At 42.9% G+C, this 21741-nt stretch overlaps 4 protein-coding genes across 10 annotated transcripts in view; 2 read left to right on the top strand and 2 right to left on the bottom strand.

Annotated features, from left to right (window-relative positions):
* The window catches only part of LOC119729226 (jouberin-like), a 22286-nt gene extending 17712 nt beyond the window's left edge, over positions 1-4574 (bottom strand). For all 3 annotated transcript variants that reach the window (XM_038201804.1, XM_038201805.1, XM_038201803.1), the window contains exons 1-6: positions 4372-4574; positions 1964-2026; positions 1693-1771; positions 1153-1216; positions 717-982; positions 335-558 (exon numbers count right to left, since the gene is read on the bottom strand). In XM_038201804.1, coding sequence (XP_038057732.1) covers positions 335-558; positions 717-982; positions 1153-1216; positions 1693-1771; positions 1964-2026; positions 4372-4387 — 712 coding nt within the window. In that variant the 5' untranslated portion in view covers positions 4388-4574. The remainder of the gene's footprint in view (positions 1-334; positions 559-716; positions 983-1152; positions 1217-1692; positions 1772-1963; positions 2027-4371) is intronic.
* Positions 4575-4828: 254 nt separating this feature from the next.
* On the top strand, positions 4829-9496 carry LOC119729230 (von Hippel-Lindau disease tumor suppressor-like). The gene is made up of 3 exons (XM_038201808.1): positions 4829-4980; positions 7786-8161; positions 8677-9496. Exons 2-3 carry the CDS (start codon positions 7837-7839, stop codon positions 8808-8810), a joined length of 459 nt encoding a protein of 152 aa, XP_038057736.1. The 5' UTR covers positions 4829-4980; positions 7786-7836; the 3' UTR covers positions 8811-9496.
* Positions 9497-10117: 621 nt separating this feature from the next.
* On the bottom strand, positions 10118-13957 carry LOC119729231 (putative pyrophosphatase PpaX). The gene is made up of 5 exons (XM_038201809.1): positions 13765-13957; positions 13072-13196; positions 12435-12660; positions 11795-12327; positions 10118-11275 (listed from the first exon to the last, which is right to left on the bottom strand). The coding sequence occupies exons 3-5, from the start codon at positions 12611-12613 to the stop codon at positions 11091-11093; spliced, it is 897 nt and encodes a 298-aa protein (XP_038057737.1). The 5' UTR covers positions 12614-12660; positions 13072-13196; positions 13765-13957; the 3' UTR covers positions 10118-11090.
* Positions 13958-17160: 3203 nt separating this feature from the next.
* On the top strand, positions 17161-21605 carry LOC119729232. Of its 5 annotated transcripts, none has more exons than XM_038201812.1 (3): positions 17297-17314; positions 17953-18457; positions 20918-21605. In XM_038201812.1, the coding sequence occupies exons 2-3, from the start codon at positions 17973-17975 to the stop codon at positions 20919-20921; spliced, it is 489 nt and encodes a 162-aa protein (XP_038057740.1). In that variant the 5' UTR covers positions 17297-17314; positions 17953-17972; the 3' UTR covers positions 20922-21605. The 5 variants fall into 5 exon arrangements, with proteins under 5 accessions (XP_038057741.1, XP_038057740.1, XP_038057743.1 ...); XM_038201815.1 differs by lacking the exon at positions 17297-17314 and adding an exon at positions 17461-17764; XM_038201813.1 differs by lacking the exon at positions 20918-21605 and having other exon boundaries at positions 17161-17314; positions 17953-18461.
* Positions 21606-21741: the final 136 nt, after the last annotated feature.

Consider the following 21741-nt stretch of genomic DNA (forward strand, 5'->3'; position numbering starts at 1 on the left):
ATGGTTGAAAGAAATTCTGGGAATAAATTCTGCAAACATTTGTCTATCAAGATTATTCCTTGCAAGCTTAAGAATGCAAGTCCTAGGAAGCGAATGAAAACCACGACAAATCTTTGAGTTATGACCATGCATCTTGTTAAGTATACAAGTTTTAAACAGAAATGTAAAGAATATGCACCAAAGATGGATCCATCCCTTCCAGGCCATACTTATAAATACTTGGCCAAACATTTTCTTAAAACAAATTTTCTCCAAACTTTTCAAAGTTCTACTCAGAAACGTTGGTAGGCCTTTCACTTTACTTCTAGAAAATAACAAAAAAGTGGGAATTAACCTGTCTTCTTTTTCTTCTTCTTCTTTCTGGCAACTTTCGTGTTTTCCTCGTTTCCTTCCTCAGTGATCTCCTTCACCGGTTCCCCGCTATCCGCCTCATCATCTTCTGTTGGACTCCACACAGCTTCCTCATTCTCTTTGTCCTCCTCCTGCTGGGTTACCGACTTCTTTTTCCTGCGTACTTTTTTGGGTGTGTCCTCCAGTTCTTGCATTGTTAAAGGGCCACTGCAACAAATACAACAAAACTTTGTTTAATTCATTCATATAATTATATTTACAGGCTTGCTTTTGTATTTTTGAAGGGAGAAACCACTTTAAAATTGCACATTGCACTTGTTCTTGCAAGATTTTAAAATTATAAAAACAAACATTGAAAGCCTCACCTGTCCATAATGTCACTTGACTCAGCCTTTTTCTTCTTCTTTTTCAACTTCTTAGGGCTCTCAGCCTGGGTGTCTTTTTCCTCATCGTCCACGAATCCTTTGTTCTCCACCCCCTTTTTGGGCGGGGGCTTCCGTCCCTTCTCATTGGTCAGGTTCTTGTGGAAGCGGGGACTGTCGCTTCCGTCGTAGGTGTTGGCCAAGATGGAGGGATCTTCAGATGGGTCGGTGTCCTTGCGGAGATCGGCACCTTGCTTCAACGACTCCAACTGCAAAAGAGAAACAACACAAAACTGATTCACAAGGAATGGTAACGATTACGAATACGTCTTAGTATAATCAACTGAAGTGTCTAAAATTGAGTTACTTGTGTTTAAAGACAGATTTCATCAAATAAATAGGTGAATTCAAGAGATTGATAGGTGAAGGGTAAACTTACCACAGAATCTGTTGTCTGGGATTTGCCTTTCTTCCCTTTCTTCTTTCCTGACTTTCTTTTCTCACTGAAAAGAAGTGTTACAAAACAAAAACCTCTCTAACATAGACCATGACAAACTGGCCCCCCCCCAAACAAAAAATCAAGTTGCAGCAATAAAATGAAGTTGTTAATGTAGGTAGATTGTACAGATTTAAAAAACTTTTTAGAGGGATGGGGATGAGGGGGTAACTGCGTTTCACCTGTTGTCCCTCGTCTTGATCAACGTCTGATATATGTGAACAATGAAAATGTTATTGAAATCGGAGACGATTTTAGAAATTGTGACATCATTTCGATCAGAAATGTGGACTAAGTTTCTGAAGAACTACCAGAAGGCACCCGCTGAATGGTCAGAATCTCGAGGTCAAGACACAGTCTTGTTTTGCATATTAATCACCGAGTCTGCTTGCATATCATACACCCTTCAAGTGCAAGAAGATATTCTAGACTCCGGGGGGGGGGGGGGGGGGGGGGGTGGATAGCATAAGGAACATTTCTTACTCTGTCGTCTGCTGCATGGCTGCCTGCAAAAGCTTGTCAAAGCTGGTTTCATTTGTTGCATTCTGATCAGACTGAGGAGCTAGAAACGTGAAAAAAAAAATTAATCCAATAAAATTAATCTATTCAAATGAAAGAATTTCCCAAATACTATGACTCTGTGTGAATTTATACTTCATTCTAGAAGCTGTATCAGATAACTCCTTTCAATTGTAAATAAATCTAAATAAGAATTAAGAACAAAAATTTAATCTGGAGGTTGTCATGCACTTACACAGAGGTCTTTCATCATCATCTTCAGTCTTGGGCAGCCTTCTTGATTTCTTCTTCACTTTTCCTGAATATATCACATCATCGTGAGTTATAAAATGTTAGATTAAGTTACATCTTGAAACATTTTGTAATATTTTAGTTCATAACCATGTAAAAATTTTTTTTTAAAGAAATCAGTTTCTCATCCCTGCCCGCTATCATTTTCCTGCCCTTTTTTTATTCATACATTTGCAAAAGGGCCTATACTACTGCCTTTTTTTTCTTCAAAATATTGTGTCAAGATGTTGATTTATTTGTTTCCAACAAAATCGTAGCATGTAGAATGAGAGCCTGGGCGATGTATCGTGAGTACGCACAGCTCGCTGAATCGCAAGGCACAAACTGCGCAAACTTGATTTCTACCCCAAGAAACAATTCAAAATTGCAAAACGGGTGTTATTAGAAAGAATTGAGAAAAGTCTGCTTTTATTGTAAAGGTGATTTTTGAGCAATAAAAAACATTTTGGACTCTAATTTGATCAAAATAAAACAGGGGCCCTACACTACACAATTGCCCTAAAAAAAAGAGTAAAAATCCGGAACTAGGGTTAGGAAAAACGACTGAACATGCTGTATTTAAACATATTAGGCCTACTGTTAAACATTTAAAAAAAAAATTAACAATACAATGCTTAAAAATAATCAGATATGCTTAGTATTATAATCAGATCAGCAGACAGGCCTATGCTAGCGCTAGGAATGCCATAATGCTGTCACGCCCCAACTATCGCATCGGTCCCAACTATAGTTGGGACTGTCCCAACTATAGTGCGGCAGTTGGGTCGGCCCAACTATAGTTGGGACGGGAGTTGCGCCGGATGCTTCATGCTTGATAGATCTTGTTGGATTAAATGTTCCGCGGCGCTGGCACCGTGTATTCGTCGTGCATGCATGCCGCGCCGCAAGGCTGGCCGGTCACGTGGTACTGCCTAGTTGGACGAGTTGTCCAGCTGCTGGGTTTTATTATCCAGCAACATTTTGCAAAATTCAAAGATTGCCATGGCCAGCCAACTATAGATGGGCCCCACCCATAGCTAATGTCAAAGGTCCCAAGTCGGACATGTAAGCAGAGCTGTAGGGAATGTTTTATAATCGTACATCAATGTAAACTATAGTTGGGACTGCCAAATAAAAATATTGCGGTGGCCCAACTACAGATGGTCCCCACCCATAGATCATTTCATTGGTCCCCAGTAAAGTCAGATGTGTATTAGAGTTAATTGTAGGGAATGTTTTATAATCGTACAACAATGTACACTATAGTTGGGACCGCAACATAAAAAGATTGGGGTGGCCCAACTATAGATTCGCCCTAGTCCGAAAATTTGGGACTCTCAATACTGTGTATGAGAGTCCCAAAACTTAAGGTATCCATATCGTGCAAAACTTTGTGCTGCATGATAAAACCAGTGTGAATCAAATTTGCAAGCTTCTTACTCACTACAGTTTCTTCAATAATTCCCGAAACTTCTGCCTAGCAAAGTTGCTGTTGTGAGCATTGCATCACCAAAAATTCAGCTTTTAATTCTAATTTTGCAGAGAGTTATCAAAATGCATACGTGAAACATCACGTTGATGTGTACTGCAATGCATTGTGCAAAAAGACTCCTCAGCTATAACATTTTCATCGTGTAGATAAAACAGCGCCCTCTTGTTGATCTGAGTGAATGCAAAATGTTTCATTTTTTAGCAGAGGGCGCTATGTTCATTTGGCCATTGATTAAAAAACAAGTAAGCTGCAAGGCTCTTCCTACACCTACCCAGAATACATTGGGAATCACACATATATTTCCAGAGCATGGAGAATGACGTGGGAGGTTTTTGAACTGCCAAAACCTTGCCTTAAAATTGGATTTAAGGTCTCAAATTTTGCAGGTGACATGCTTGCAACTATAGCATTTTGATGTATGTGTTGTGTGGGCATTAATTAGCCAAATGGTGAGTAAAAAAACGTCAGTAGTAATTTTGCACGTTTTTATGCACTCACGGTCCCAGTCTGGATTCGCCCCATCAATAGCTAATTTCAGTGGTCCCCAGTAAAGTCAGACGTGTATCAGAGCTGTAGGGAACGTTGTACATCAATGTAAACTATAGTTGGGACACCGCAAAATAAAAAGATCGGAGTGGCCCAACTATAGATGGGCCAGCCCAACAATGGAACTTACAGTTGGGACCGTCCCAACTATAGTTGGGACAGGCCCAACTATAGTTGGGCCAACCCAACTGTGGAACTACAGTTGGGACAGGCCCAACTATAGTTGGGACAGGCCCAACTATAGTTGGGACCGATGCGATAGTTGGGGCGTGACAATTGTCTATTGATATTTTGCGCAGCTGATGCGCGAATAATAAAACGAACGGTAAGTTTACCTTTGGTATCCATCATTTACCCTCAACAGAAACGACGATCCATACGTCCGCAGAGGTATCAATCAAAATAAGACAACTGAAACGCAATCAGTTACAAAGAGGAATAACCAACGTCAACGATCGTTGTTTAACGACAGGAATGAGACAGGAATGTTTACAATCAGCGGCCATGTTTAAATTCATTTGTTAGCGCAATGGTAACCGAAATATATAGATCCAATGTTTTGATTGGTTACAATTTAACCAGAAAAATCAAAGTGATTTTATTATTTTACCAATAAAGGTAAGAAATAGAATGTATTTCTTCCCGAATACACATATGATGATTCAACAAATTCCATTAAATAAAATCAATCTTTTATTAAAGTATTCAAATGGGAAAAATCTAATGTTTCTGTTGAATTCAAACAGCCAATCATATCTTGAAGAATTCCTGATATAAAGAGAGGTTGACACAAGTTATAGAGGGCGCTGTTGACTTTACCTTGTGGAAGCTGTGCATCCGTACGTACGTGCGGACTAGACTCCGAATTATCTTTTATTTACAGAAGATGCAGAAGATGTTAAACTTAAAGCGCAGGGTACACAATGTCTAGATTTGCTATCGACGTAAGTATCATTCTCAGAATGTAAACTAAATCCCAAAACTAGTCTCATCTGCTTAGGAGCAACTATAGAATGGAATGTCGGACACTTCGCCCCATTTCCACGTCGCCCCATGTCACGTCGCCCCTAACCACTTCGCCCCATCCCCACTTCGCCCCATTCCCACATCGCCCCATCCCCACTTCGCCCCATTCCCACTTCGCCCCATTCCCACTTCGCCCCATCCCCACTTCGCCCCATCCCCACTTCGCCCCAGCCGTTACATGCAAAAAAAAAATCTCATCTTTTTTTTTGGCTTAAAAAACAATTTCAACAGATTCACTAATTGCTAACCAACGGAAAGAAAGAATTAGCCCATCACCAAATGAACAATTCATAACCAACCTCTCAAGCTATAGGCTCTCCCCTACCGAGAAAAAAGCTTTAAGTAAAAGATCAAACTTTGTTCCCAACCCGGCTATACCAACCCGTCTCCCACTTATCTGGGGTGCGTTTTGGCGGTCATAACCAAGAATTGGTTCGGTGGTTTCTTGTCAGTGAATTTCTTCGGCAATTTTAATTGGGTTAGAATTACGCATGATCATGTAGTACTCAAATCCCCAAAACAATTAACCAAAGAGAAACCACCGAACCAATTCTTGGTTATGACCGCCAAAACGCACCCCTGAGAACGACAATACCTTTGACATCCTAATTTCACTGTTGGAGGAACCAATCTCATCTAAATGATGATATCAGACAAATTTTGACGGAACATTTTCCTCAAGGCAGTGAGTTCCTTTTAACTCACTGACCCATACCTACGGATTCTTTTGAATCCAGCGGCTGATGATTTTATTCACAAGCCAATAGGAGAGGCGTCTCTGAATGGGATAGAGCCATCATTTCTCTCATCTGTGTCTCGAGCACCTCATCAAAGAATTTGTTTTTTTCCTAAGTTTCTAGAATTGGGAGCATTTATTATCTGGGGTCTTTGGCAGTTTATTTGGTCTGCACCCCTAGCCTTCACCTTTTTTATACTACATGGGGCGAAGTGGGGATGGGGCGAAGTGGGGATGGGGCGAAGCGGGGATGGGGCGAAGTGGGGATGGGGCGAAGCGGAGATGGGGCGATGTGGGGATGGGGCGAAGTGGGGATGGGGCGAAGTGGTTAGGGGCGAAGAGACATGGGGCGACGTGGAAATGGGGCGAAGCGTCCGACACCCATAGAATGCAGGGCCACGCCGAAGCAAGGTTTTTTATTTTGCCTGGAGGCGTGGATGGAATAGGAGTAATAGATATGCAAACCTGCAAAAAAGTGCTAAGTACAGCGAAGGAATGCACTGCACTTGTCTTCAAAGCTTCTCATGAAGGATCGGAAGGGAGGACGTGCTTGTAAATGTGTTGGGGGCACTGTCTGGAGCGGCGGAGGCGCGGAGTCTTGGAGTCGCAGAATCGCGGAGACGCGGGGCACTGGAGTGGCCGCAGTGGCGGAGGCGCGGAGTCGCGGAGTCGCAGAGACGCGCACCGATAGAGGGCGCAATTCTCGGCGGAATCTTTTTGAGAACGAAGCATCCATATCCATTTTAAATGGGCGGGCCAATTAGGAAGGGAGGAGGGCGACAGGGCACTGTCTGGAGTCGTGGAGGCGCGGAGTCGGGGAGTCGCAGAGTCACTTTAATTGGGCGGGCCAATTAGGAAGGGGGGGGGAGGGCGACGGGGCACTGTCTGGAGTCGCGGAGTCGGGGAGTCGCAGAGTCACTTTAATTGGGCGGGCCAATTAGGAAGGGGGGGGGAGGGCGACGGGGCACTGTCTGGAGTCGCGGAGGCGCGGAGTCGGGGAGTCGCAGAGTCACTTTAATTGGGCGGGCCAATTAGGAAGGGGGGGGGGGAGGGCGACGGGGCACTGTCTGGAGTCGCGGAGGCGCGGAGTCGGGGAGTCGCAGAGTCACTTTAATTGGGCGGGCCAATTAGGAAGGGGGGAGGGCGACGGGGCACTGTCTGGAGTCGCGGAGTCGGGGAGTCGGGGAGTCGCAGAGTCACTTTAATTGGGCGGGCCAATTAGGAAGGGGGGGGAGGGCGACGGGGCACTGTCTGGAGTCGCGGAGGCGCGGAGTCGCGGAGTCGCAGAGTCGCTTTAATTGGGCGCGCAAATTAGGAAGGGGGGGGAGGGCGACGGGGCACTGTCTCTCAGTGGTGGAGGCGCGGAGTCGCAGAGACGCGCACCGATAGAGGGCGCAATTCTCTGCGGCTCCACGACTCCACGATCGATTTTCGGAGGTAGGTCGACTGCGGTTCCACGCCTCCACGCAGCCGTACGGAGGCGCGGATGTAGAGTAAAGTGGCCCTGCATTCTATAGTTGTACCTCTGCTTATATCATTCATTTCATTTTCAACTCAGTTTATTCAAGTTGAAAAATTTCATTTCTTATGTTATGAAGTTCCGAAAACATATTATTACACACCTTTCCAGTCCACGCCCCCCAAAAAGTACCCCACCCCGAATGGGCTGCCCAAAATTTCAGGGATTGGGATTGTTAGTAATGTTACATCATTACACCAATGATCTAGCGCATTGTGTAGTTGACCATTCCCGATCCCCCCCCCCCCCCCCCCCCCCCCCGGCACAACCTAAAAAAGTGAGATTTTTAGTTACAAAATTGAACTGTTGTCTTGTTGATCTTTTTTTCGAGGGAAAGTGATCCAGTTTTTGATGATGTTTCTATTTACTCTTGTGATCTATGGAGGTAGAATTCTACCTCCATGCTCGTTTCCAGGAGTTTAGCAAATTCTAAAAGTGTGATTACACATTTTTTTTGGTATACCACAGCCAGGCTCTGTTTCATCCTCTTAAGGAAGACAAGGCCATCACAGTAGCGTAATGCGTGGAAAACAGCTGAAGTCCGTCACAGGCCCATCGGCCAAATCGTACGCGACCTATAAGAACTGCAGTCCCCGTGTGGCGGACATACTGTGGGTCAACTGGGAAGGGGCTCGAGTGAACTACACAAAGAATGGACTGAAGCAGGGCTACAAGATGCACATGAACACTTATGAGGGACATCCCTGGATATTTCGAGATCATCATAGCGGGGACAAGCTTGTCTTTACCGCCGGAACGGACAGGCAGAGTCAAGAGGTGTTCTTTCCAATTCCAGTCGATGATCAACATCCACATGCCACCCAGGTCAACATACAGATACCAGGTGGAAAATGATAGCATTCATATTGATTGAGTTCAGGACCCATAGACGTTTTCACAGACACCGCCACATTAATTACCACATCACCACAAAGACGGCAATACCCATAAACCATTCCTTGTAAAGTTTTGTCTTTGGACTCATGGAAAATCATTTTGAGGAAATTACGGAAAGATTTCCATATACGAAGTTCACTCAACACTCTGTGTACAAACCCTATGAGAGTGGACTGAAAAATTCTAAGTGTTTTCTAAGAAAATGCTTGTATTTTCTCACTGCTCAAATTGACTTTGATGACATGAAATTGCTATCTGGGGGCTTGTTAGTCAATACAGAGGAAAATTAGTGAACTTCGCATATGGTAATCTTGCCGAAATGACTTCTGATCAAGCTATTTCGATCCCCCAAAATAAACCAGACTTAATGGACTACCCACCAAAAAAGTTAGATTTGCAGAACATTAGTTAATTATTATCTAGTGATTCATTTTTTTTCCTCTCCTTTTCTTTTAATTCCAGTGTACACATTACGGGAGAGATCGCTCCAAGTTGTCAGAAACTTTATCAAGGACAAATCAGATTTTGACAAATTGGAGATTCCTCTCGAGTTGAAGTCCCAGCTTGCCAACCCAGAAGACACTGTCGAATGGTGAACTACCTAACGATGCTTGCCAATGTGGCGATAACCTTCCACAAGTTTTCCTGTGGGTTCTTTTGGTGTCATCGGTTGAGACAAGTTGATGATGAAGTTACACTGAGGAATTCCTAGAAGCGGCGGAGTTGTGCCCAGCATCATCACCAAAGTCCGATAATTGTAGCCTGAAACGTTGTGTGTATGTTGGTACATAGGGGAACTGGTATACATCGAATGGAATAGAAAAAGGGGTAGGCCTGTATGTGAACTATTTATACACCAGTTTTACACCCCCCCCCCCCCAAAAAAAAACCCACAATTTTTTGGGGGGGCGTAATGATCATGCCAGTTTTTGTGAGTTATGCATCTTGCTGTCATTGCAAAATTGATCCAACCCTCAGAAACAGATTCTTTCAGAAAACAACTTCAGATGCAAATTGTTTCAGTGAAAATTGTTCAAATATCAATGTGTTCATCTGCAACTAATCCAGTAAATGGAAGTTAATAATATGTTATCTGCATTCCTAGGGCGTGTGACCTTGACCATTGTCAAGTTACCCATGGGGATATGGAAGAGTCCATTGTTTGCTATGTCCATGACTGTGAATCTGTTAGGGGACTGTGGCAAGTCTATTCTTTGTTTTATTGCTTTTCAAGGTAGGAATAGGTCAGCCGGAAAACAGACATCCCTGTAGTGCACTTCCTTAATGTCTATGTACATTATCCTTTGTACTTGACTTTCTGCATGAATAGGACACCTTTAAAGGGAATGTACATCATTGGCTTTTGCTGTAATTTTCAGAAATGAACTATTTGAGGGGTTAGTATAATAGCTCAAATATTGTTTAACTGACATGTTTGAAGTTTTGGGTTCGAAAATGCTTGAAAAACCAAGAAAAACAAAAATGTTTAAGTAGTCTGGTTCCTTGACTCCACTAAATATAAAATGGATCAATTTATAGATGTCGGAAAATTGTAAGGTAAGGGAACCAGTCTAGCTGGCCTGCACCCGTTCATGAACATGTAACCAATAGCAAACAAAATTTGGACTGACAAAATTGTAAATTTGGAGCAGAAGTTGAAAAATAGTTAGGTTTTTCCAACGGTGGTCGGCCGACCACCGTTGGAAATGTATAAACAAATACCATTTTCTTGAAAATGAATGGACACCAGGTGCCATAATTTTACAGGATGCTTTAGACTGTCATTTACCAACATTCTAGTAAGGTATTTCGTAAAAACTTGGTAGTTTTATTTTTCGATGTTTGCAAATGTTGTATTTTCCCTTTAAAGAATACAGAGTAAAAAATGCAAATGTAGACGTCATTTTTTTGCATTCAAATTGCCATATTGTATTTTACATGAGACTCACTGATACAGTAAGCTTAACACACAACTATTTTTTTTTAAATTTCACAAACCCAACAATGCAGAAAAATATATATTTAACTTTAAACTCTTGTTAAAACCAGTACAGATTCAGCCAATACACAGGGTGGCTGCTTTTTTTTGCTAGATGTCTAGTTTGCATGTTACAGGTACATGTACATGTTTGTATAGATCTATATAAATATAATATTGTGGATTAAAAATGCGAGAACTAATTGTATGCATTTATTGCCTGTAGGTGATAAACATATTTGAAAGTAGCCTTTCAATTAGTGACAAATTCCCGTGTTGTAAGTTTGTTTTGACCGTCAATCCTTGAAGATTTTTGAGACCCATTCTCATCTTGTCAGCCACCCTAACACACACATTTATATATCTCCCTTTGAAATGGCCATCCAAAAACAGCCCAAATTTACACACAGTACTAAAATACATTACCATATAATACAACCATCAATAAATATAAGTCTTGACGAAATTCTTCCACCAGATATCTTTTAAAAACGTTCAACTGTCATATAAACTCTTGTATTCATTACTAAAATTTAAATATATTGTACACACATAACATTACTCTTAAAAATAAATCCTGGGTAGTTTGGCTAGAAACATGTAAGGTGCCACTATGTTATTTACAATTTGAAAAAAAACTAAACTCCGGTGATTGCAGGACTTGCATCCTTCCAGTAAAAATGACAAGGCATTCATCTAATTCCTTCAAAAATGCAAAACCAAGTTTTGGATTTAAAAAACATTTCAGGGTAATTTGGGTTAGTATTTTCACACACAACAAAAACACTTCAGCCAATTTTAAAATAAACAAGAAATAACACAAGACATTTAAATTATACACAGACTATCAGGTTGAAAAAAAAATCAACCAACTCTATTATACACAATAAAATGTGTTTTAACATTGCAGTGTTTGGGGCAAAACCACTGGGCATTGCTGGGTGCATGGAGTACTGGCTGATTTTGAAGTCTGTTTTAGATCTGTGTTTGACAGGATCAAATCGACAGCTTCTATAACATCCTGAACCACAAGATGACCATCGGCTTCCAGGGCTTTTCTTGGAGCTATACCAGTCAGCACGCCTGAAGAAAAAAAGAAGAAGTGGAATTTGAAATTAATATATAGCACTGTAACGCATTAGCACCTTGACTGCATCGGATTACATTTTTTTATTTCCTGTAGAAGCCAGAAAACTATAGTGGTCCGGCAGTTTCAAATTCCAGCGGTACAGGGAGTAACGCAGCAAAACAATTTTCCTTGTGTTTTGTTAAAACCTTTTACAGTCGAATCCTGATAAGAAGAGCACTGTTAATACAACATCCTGCTTACATTTTATAACAAGGACAATTTAAGGTTTTCCATTCCTGTTAATACAAGGTACCTGTTATAACAAGGTAAATTGTAAAGTCCCAAGGACCTTGTTATAAAGGTGTTCCACTGTAGCAACTCAACTACATTGTATTTGTGTTATATAGTCATTCCCTGGCGAGTCCATAAAACCAAAAGTACAGGGGCAATTTAGGGCGGTATTGGGGGTAACAGGCAGGGTGATTTTGGGCAGTAAAGGAACTAAAGGTGGAATTACAGACAAGATTTCTCACCTATTGCACAGCCAAGTTTTGCATTAGTTCCGAGCTGAACATCACATGGCGAGTCCCCAATCATGACAGCGTTCTTGGGCTGCACACCGAGTCCAGCGCAGATGGTGAAAGCCGACACCGGATGGGGTTTGACAATCATCCAATCATCGTCCCCGCATACCACAGCGTCGACGAGTTGCGAGACACCGAGCAGGTGCAGAGTTCTCAGCGTGACCTCACGGCTGTCTGACGTGTTGATGGCAATTTGATAGCCTCTTCGTTTGAGTCTGCGGAAAAGTTCACCCACGTCTCCAATTGGTTGGATCACTCCGGACTTGAGGGAGCTACATTCCTCCAGGCATGCGTCAACGACCTGGTCGGCCTCGCTGCGAGAAATAGCGCCCTCTTTCTGTAGTATAGAGGACAGGCAGTCTTTAATCATCTCCATGGTTCCCTCGCCAAGGATACCAGGCAGGACTTTCCCGGTTTCATCGTCAAAGGACAGTTCCGAGAAAGCTTGGGTAGAGATGGTCAAATCTGTCTTGGCTTCAATGCTGCACAGAGAGGAAGTAAAAAGAAATTATTAACATCTCAATACAAAGAATAGTTTGAAAAAGTTTTTTTTTATAAGGCGTAGATAGGATTTTTTCTAAGCGCCTACCTTGCTACAACATTCCTGATCCATGGTGCCCATTGCGTGTGGATGTTAATGAGTGTGCCATCTTTGTCAAATATAACCACCCTCTTAACTTCGCCCCTCCTCCAACAATCCACCTTCCGTCTCACCGCTGAGGACACAGACGTTGACAGTTTGGCGAAACGGGTCGATATTGAGGGCATGATGGAATTGGATTGTGATGGTAGTATTTTCTGATGAACAAAAATTCCTGGAAGATGGGGAAAAATTATTAACAGATCATTAGAATAATAAGGCTTTTAGTTTTAATAAGGAACTTCCCCTTGTCTGAGAGTGTGTTGCTTGTGCCCAACCAAAAATGACACCTAACTGTAACGTTGACACTATTTCATGTCGGGGTGCAAATCTAATTTCTAAGTCATCAGTGGTCATGACTATTTTACATTGGGCACGAACACATGTCAGACCATTTATTATTCTGGGTCCAAATTCTGATCTTGGAATGTGTTTTAATTCTGGTGTTCCCAAGTTGGAACACAAGTGAGCTGGCAAAGACCTAACGTTAGGACGCCCTCCAATTTCCAAAAGGTGCTTTCTAGTCTTAACCGTAACGTTAAATATTAGAGGTAGGAAGTTGAAGAACTAGACCTACATGACCTACCTAGTTTTCTTTCAATCTTTGCAGCTTTTTAGCGGGTTAATCCTGGAGACCATCCAGCTCAAGAGAGACTAAGACCACTGATAATGATTCTTCACTGGGTCCACTCATTTTAATGCCTCTGGTAACTGTGGAGGAAAGAACAAAAATTGCAACCCTCATTTTTGGAAGTGACAATCAGAAAAAACCACAAAGGATTTAAAATCCCGGAAAAAATGTAGGCCTGGTATCCAGGCTACGCCACTTCAAGTTCTTTGGCTGAATACAAAGTCTATGGAGAGTTGAGTCAATTTTCAGGATTTTCTAACAAAATCGGAAATGTTTCTCAGTCCCATGATTCATGTCTGTTCAACATTTTTGCAATGATGACTGACTTTCACTTAGATTTTGGGGTTTTTTAATGATGAAAAAAGTGGCGTCAGGATGCAAAATTCTTTCCAAAATAACTGCCCTACATCATACATGTACATTTAATACTAGTCACCCTTCAGCAGCATTGAGCAGCTCAATTTAAACATATCAAAATTGTTAGAAATATTCTAGGGCCTAGACCATATCCCATATGTAGGCTTGACAAACATGACCCCCAAAAAAGAACAAACACAATTTCTTATAGGTTGCTCTACCAACTTGTTTACTTGTACTTGTAGGCAGCAGGCAGCCTATTAAAATTTTGCGAAACGTGTTCTCACTCACCTTAAAATGCATAAGTTTATGCAATACAGAAGCAGACGTAGAACTAGAATTATATACAGATATAATCTTCACGTTGAATGCAATTAACGCCAGACGTCCTCACATGTTGAGCTCTGAAATCGATCTGACAAAATAAGGCGCGGCTGGCCATTCAAGCGCACCCGGCCGGCTTTCAATTCAGTTTCACTATAAAAACACGACAAGCCCATGAGTGCGCACGTCATGGCCAGCAATTTTTGCAAGATGGTCGGGTATTCTGTTTACAGACTCGGCCAGTCAATTTGCACCAGTGTGCTACAGGTTTTCAGACTTCAGTCAGCTGTGCATGTGACAATCATGCATGAGGCGCGTACCGGGTTAGAATTTGTTCAAGCATGGAGGAAGCCGGGGTTCAAGTCGTCTTTTGTTTTCTTTCCCAAGGGAAACCGGACTTCCAATTTTAATACTTCACGATAGATTTTATGATAAAAAACAACCAAAGAGGATTTTTCTCTCCTAACTATCAAAATGCTTGTGCGATATCTTACCCTCATTTGCACAATTACATACATCATGGAGGAAGGAATTACAATTCCTTCCTCCATGCATACATGAAGATGCAAGCCCCGCCCCCGGCCTTGCCCCCCCCCCCCCCGCAACCATGTATTGCCAGTGGGCCATCAGTTTTGTATTGAAAGAAAACCTTGACTGAGTTTTTGTGTCCCTACGATTAATTTGAAGTGGAATGATGAGCTATAATTTATACAGGCAACAGAAAAATAAATAACCTAAGGCACTGCCACTAACAGACAATATTTGCCCTCTTCGGTGCAATATTATGTCGACCTTGGCAGTGACCCCCGGCGGTACGGTAGCTTCATAAAACGAAAACTGAAAAACAAAACAGTTATTTTCAAGACGGTTTAAGACGGTTTAGACGTCGATTCAGGTGGTTCCTGTTTATTTCTTGAGGGGGAGGGCGCTGCTTTAAATATCCTAATAGATCATTTTTTGAGATTTCAACTTTAACACCAGTCACTCTTCCAACACCAATATTCCCAGATATTTACACTTTCCATATTTACAAAGCTAATTAGCTTTGAATTGGATTTCTGAAGCTTTAATTAATTTAAATTTGAATTACTGTTCATGATATTGATAAAAGGCTAATAATAAGGCCACTATTAGTTTCTCCTTCATTGCAGACACACTCTCGGAAAAAAATGGTCCGGATATAACATTGTTAACTTATTTCTTATGATGGGACTGCGGTTTGGCAGAAGTCAATTGAGCGTGGTCGGCTGACTGATAAGGTTTACGTACAAAACCCCGAGCCAACGAGGTTTTTGTATAGAAAGCTGCCGGACCACATTTTGCGAGAGTGTGTCCGTAATGTTTTGGCGTGTATACATGTATTTTGCATTCCTATACCGCATGGTTTCTCAACTAAATTGCCCCCATTACTCCCCACATTAATGGTACCCGATCATGATTGGGTAAATGAGCTTGTATACACAAACTTTGAATGTATTACAAAATTCTCAGACCCATAAAATTGGGGAACTTATGGCAATGACTGACTCTGGCCCGGCCTTGGGGCTTCCAATTCTGAGCATTTTGGATGTAATTGAGTTCGAAAGTGACGCTAAATTTGCCATGTTGTGGAGGGATCAGGCGCGGTTCTACGGGGGGGGGGGGGGGGGGGGGGGGCTAGGGGGGGCTGAAGCCCCCCAAATTTTGTCCAGCCCCCCCCCCCCCCCCCAAAATAAATTCTGTAAAAAAAAAAATTCCGTGACAAGGGTGCATTAGTTAATATAGTGTGAATGATTTTAGGATTTTATTGGCGCTCCCCATTGAAAATATGGCATGAGCCCCCCCCCCCCCCCCCAGGGCGGATCCAGGGGGGGGGGGGCCAAAGGGGGCCATGCCCCCCCCCCAAAAAAAAACGAAACCAATTTTTTTTTTGTGTATGTGACATCGCAATTAAGCCAGGCAATGAGTACACCACCATCTTTTCCTCAAAAAAACATTGGTTAAAGTGGTCAGAAATTGCCTCAGATCCCACCACAGAGCATCTAGAATCCAAACAATTTTCGGGGCCCTTAAGCGGGCCCCGAACCCCACGCCGTAATTTTTTGGGCCCCCCAAAAAATTTTGTTCTGGATCCGCCCTTGCCCCCGCCCCCACTCTTGATTTTCGGAGGCCTAAGTGTCTGGAAAAAATAACCGATCCACATTTCAGCACGCCTCCCTGAAAATTGTTTGGATCCACCGTGCTAGCCCCCCAAAAAATATTGGTTCTAGAACCGCGCCTGGGAGGGATCGTTCAAGTTTTCAAGATGGCTACTTTTCCGCTTTGGGAATGAAAAATAAGGGTCGTCTTCTTTGGGTGAGACTTTAATTCTCGAAAAGTCAATGGTCAACACACCAAAAAATTAAAAGAAAATGAACGATGATAAATTATGTTGATCATTATTTTTTCTGTGCAGCTTAAATACCTGTGAGACTGAGTTCCGAGTATTCAAGTTTAAAAAATAATTTTGAAGTGAGGAGATTTTGTTCAGGGTTTGGTGTCTATTGGAATTTTAACACAGGGTGCGCATCCTCACCGGGTGGGCCAAGTTTAGATGCATGGATCGAGCACATGATCGAGTAGAGAGTTAGTAGCACAGTGCAGTTTCGAATAGAACATATAATATTCGGGATCAACATGCACATATTTTTTATAGGTCCGTCTGTTAATAGAGTTCGTTCTTATGATTTGAGGATGGATGAACTGATAAAACACGGTTAGATGTGTTTTATTTCTCCATGGTTAGAGCATCGGGAACAGATCCCCGAACGGTCTGTTTCCTCCATAATTCACAGTCTAGGTGGAGACATTCCCCTTCCCCCTTGAAGCCTATATTCCCCTAACCCCCCCCCCCCCCCCCCCCCTCCCACACGCTCATCCTTCCCTCGTTCAGAATGGACCGATCCAGTAAGCACCGCCCCGGCCCCATGGTGTTCTGACCAATCACGGCCGTAATTTATGTCCGACGCGCGTGCACAAAAGTCCGACATGCGTGCACGTACGCGCGTATGATGCGCGCGGTAGGAAAATGCAGTGTGGCATTGGAGAGGAGCACGTGTTAATTTGCCCAGTGCGCAGTGGGCGGGGCTTACTGGATCGGTCCATTGGAGGAAGGCGGAGCTTTTTCATGTGACCATAATAGATCTGTGATGTGACTAATCTAGCTTTCGGAACATTTGCAAAATGGCCCAATAACGCGTGCGTGCACCAACACCATTTGATATAGTAATAGCGAGCGTCCTTGATTATCGATTGTGCATACAAGTGTATATGGCTGTTACGTAACCAAATCACGTGTACGTGTATATGACATGCATGTACATGTACGTGTCCTTGCACATGCATGACATGTCCTTGCTCTATTATGGTTTAGAACGGGAAACACTAGCCACATAAGGCCTTTTCATGATCCGATCCGTGTCGAAATCTACACGGTTCCAGACTCGAAATTTCAACACGGTTCAATTTCGCTGCGAAACCCAGCGTTTTTGCCACACGTGTAATGTTTCGACCCTGCGCGATCGTTTCACACTACACATACGGCTGTCCACCCTACACGTGTTTTGTAGCCCCTTCGATGGTCAGCCCATGGAGGAATAATTCCTCCATGGTCAGCCCAACCACGGACCCGCACTTCATGTCAGTCTTTCTGATTTCGGGCCCATTTTACGTCGGAGGATAAAATATTCTGTGACTTGAACTTCTAGCACCATCGAAAGAATATGCGAAGAACGCAAAATCAAGCGTGGTCGGCCGCTTAATTCTACTCTAGTGAATAGGAAAAAGCAAGCGCGGTCGGCAGGTGTATCAGGTGTTATGAAATACGGACTCATGCATAGATAATTAGGAGAGGGACCGGTCACGTGAAATGGTTTAACCAATAAAAGGGAAAAGGAGTCAGATTTTCACACGAGTCCGATTTCCATATCACAGGTGGCGCGACAGGGCAGTAGGTCAAAGATTATTTGTATATTCGATGCTAAAAAGTTACACACGCACTCTCGTTCTCCGGCTGGTCCGAGTCCGATGAGTCGATATGCGGTTGTACACGGGTCGAACTTAACCCAGCAGTGCTCGTATTGTGAAAAGGCCTATAGATAGTTTGGATGCTCGACAAGACTTTCCTCGCTCCTCCAGTTCCAACCCCGAGAAACAAGATGGCATCCGAAGGCGGCGAGGGGTTATTGAGCATTACTACAAGTAATGCCACCGCCCAAGACATCATCAATAAACTGCAGCTACTGCCTCATCCCGAAGGGGGGTTCTACAGGGAAACATATCGGTCCGAGTCCAAAAACAGCGATGGCGAGTCTCACGGTACGGCCATCTATTACATCATGAGTAAAAGCGATGGACTGGTGTGGCACAGGATCCGTGGGAAAAACGAACTGTGGCATTTCTACGCGGGAGATCCGGCCGAGGTACTGACGGCGGCTCCAGACGGAGTTCTCCAGAAGAAGACCATCTTTGGCCCGGATATTTTCCAAGATCAGGAGCCTCAGTTTCTGATTCGTGCCGATTACTGGCAGATGGCTAGGTGTCTGGGAGAGTGGACGCTGTTCGGTTGCACCGTCAGTCCCGGATTCGAGTTTGCAGACTTCGAGATGGCGCCGAAAGGTTGGCAACCGACTGAGCAAAATAAGTAAGTATAAAATGTGTCAACCGATCCCGTTAGCTCGGTGGTCGAGTATAATAAGACGTCTGCACTAGAAAGCAGGAGGTCGTGTGTTCGAGTCCCACCCGAGTGTATTTTCCAACTTTCACTCGGGAGTTAACACATGAGTATACGTCGGTGAAGGGCATAACCTACCATTGATGTGCGTTTTTAAAATCAATGGTTGATGCCACTGCTCTAGGCATCGTTGAGAAACTAAATCTCACGCCTCATCTCGAAGGGAGTTGTATAAGGAAACGTGTCGGTCTGACTTATCGAGTCCGCGTCAAAGATGGAGTGTTGCACTTTTACGCGGGAGATCCAGTCGAAGTGAAGGTGGACTTTTGTGCCACCCCGATCGTTCCTGATCGGCATTGACCATTTATTGGACCCATTTGTAAATCAACAATTGTTACGTGTGGTTTGATTTACAATTGTTACGTGTGGTCAAGCAAACATGATTGTTCACCTATGGCTGATTGTTCACAATTGTTATGTGTGGTTGATTTACAAATGGGTATTAGTCAAAGTCCAATAAATGGACAATGCCATGGTTGGTTTGTTTTCTCTTGTTTGCTTGACAACAACTGATGACTGGTCTTTCATAATAGATACCAAGTAGAATTTTTGAAAAGCACACTTGACAAAAATCGACATTTTAAAATTGGTGTTTTGAGTCCCCAGCGCAGTTGGCAAATGGAGGCGAGTTCACGTTTAAGCATTTCTGTCCCTAGTGGATTGATAGTATGAGCCAATGTTTTTGGTAGATAACAACCAATACACATAGCACTCTTACCATGCATAATAAGAAAATTTATGCATTCAGGTTTGCTTGAATTTGTAAAAAAAAAAAAGGAGAGTGGAGCATTTTCTTTGGGACACCCTGTATGGACAGATACACACAGCATACCGTCCCAAAATAAACGTGTAGCGTGCGGTATTGCACTAACTTGCGGGGACGCTTTGTGCATCCTTGAGCCTATATAGCGCCTCGGCCCAACATTGTGTGTAGGTCCATACCAATTACCGACTTCAATAATCTGCCATGGGCTTTCTTCACATGGCTTGCCGTTTTTTGTATTCCATCATAACTATTTTCTTATTCGAAAAACAATAATTTGACAATATATTTTCTATGCGCGCACCACTGATTACTAATACTAGCGCCCAATAATAAATTGTTCAAGGCCAGAAAAACTTCAACACGATAAATAGCGACATGCTTTATCCTAGTCGATATGGGGGGCGGGAGGCAACAAAACACGACTGTCTATATATAGCGACTTGTCCTCAAGTCCGACTGGGTATGCCCTCCCAAGCGCCCCGTCTCCTGTGTCACAACAAAGCAACGGGTTAAAGTATTGTGATCCTCAACCTTTTAGCCTCCAGTTGTACCGGCTGAGCTCCGTTATGGGCGGCTCAGTGGCCGTTTCCAAAAGCACACAGTCATGATCGCGTATATTTTACTCGGTTTGCATACGTACAAAGTATGGTGTATATACTTGTCGCACTCGGGGCCACGCGCATATCATCAAGCGGTGAAATCAACCACAGTCGGCTACCGACTGTCAAGCTTCCTTGTACTTTTGAGCCTGTTCTACATGACTTTTGCGATCATGGCGACACACAACAACGGTAAAATCAGTGCAGATGACATCATCCAAGAACTTAACCTCTCACCGCACCCAGAAGGTGGATTCTACAGGAGAACCTACCGCTCAGAATTGAAAACTGAAGCAGGTCTTCCCCAAGGTTCAGCCATTTACTATCTGGTGACGGCGGAGAGAGGGTCTGCTTGGCACAGGATCCACGGCAGCGATGAACTGTGGCACTTTTACGCGGGGGATCCCGTGGAGGTCCGGACTGCGTCTCCAGACGGTATCCTGCGGGACACTAGGGTGCTTGGTCCCGGTGTTTTACAGGGCCAACGCCCTCAGTTGTTGATTCCTTCCAACCACTGGCAGTATGGCAGGTGTTTGGGGGAATGGACACTGTTTGGATGCTCTGTCTGTCCAGGCTTTGACATTGACAGTCTTGAATTGGCGCCAAAAGGATGGCAACCAAAAGTGGAGTGAGTCCGGCCGTTTTAGACTAGACAGGAGCTTTTGTCTTGCCGACAGACTGTTCGTAATATGCATGGGCGTGGCCCCCCCCCGAAAAGCCAAAAAAAAAAGGAAGAAAAAAAAGAAAAAATAAGAAAAGAAAAAGAGGCGCGAAGACAAAGTGGTGTAAATTTAATGAGTCTGGGGGGGGGGCAAAATGTCCCTGCCCCCCTCTAAAACTGATAAATCGAGAATGTATTGAGAAATACAAGCATTTTTTTGGCAAATTTTTTTTTGCCCCCTCTAGAAAAAAATCCTGGCGACGCCCATGGTAATATGGGAATCTTTTTATTAGTGCCACTTGCTCTTATCTATCTCCTTTTTTGCTCTTTTTGTTTTATCACAGGTAATGCCTATACTCAAGATGTTCACATTTGACGGAGGCGTATCATCACCATATTTACCTGACACTTCGCAAACTTCTTCAGACACTGCACACTGCACAGCATCGTGCTGCAAGAAATCATCAGCGGGGCGCTTTGCATCACAGGGCGTAGACTAGTTCCCAGTCCCTCCATCATTTACTCTTATTTAAATTCCAGTCAACTATGCATGCCCAGCTAGCTGCAGCAAATTTTTAATGAGTATTGAATGTACTTGTCTGGTCTTTTTCTTCATTTAATTTTTAAGATAATTAAATTTTAGTGAATTTGTACCTCTTGTTCTTTTTAACTTCATCGTTTTGTTGTGACTAATTTTTTATTCATGAATTTTAAACTTGAGATTTACTGCCAAGTTGAAAAGGATTTTAAAATTTACTAATGGCCCGGCCTTAAAACAAAATTAGTTTTAAGGCATAATTTATGTAATATTTGAGGGTTTGGGAGATCGAGGAATTAAACAGCACGTCAATATCCTTGGAAATAATGATCCTGTTCTATTTTGTAACCAGCGGTGTTTTTTTTATATGAAAGAGGCCTCTAAAATCAAAGCATATTAAATATACACTGTACTTGCCGCAAAGAAATCATCACAGATTAAAGACAAGTAAACGAGCTTAATCTGTCAATAAACGGAAACCAGCCGAAGATTGACGATCGTCGTTTGTGTTCGTTACCTTTTGAACTAGCCCAGCGTCCAAAAGTTGGTACTCTTTAAATTTGTCATTCTTGTACATATAATTACGTCTTTTTTTAAAATAAAGTAATTTTAATTACAATTTTTAAAGCT

Source organism: Patiria miniata, unplaced genomic scaffold (assembly GCF_015706575.1).
Source record: "Patiria miniata isolate m_02_andy unplaced genomic scaffold, ASM1570657v1 HiC_scaffold_20, whole genome shotgun sequence".
In the NCBI taxonomy this organism is placed as follows: Eukaryota; Metazoa; Echinodermata; class Asteroidea; order Valvatida; family Asterinidae; genus Patiria; species Patiria miniata.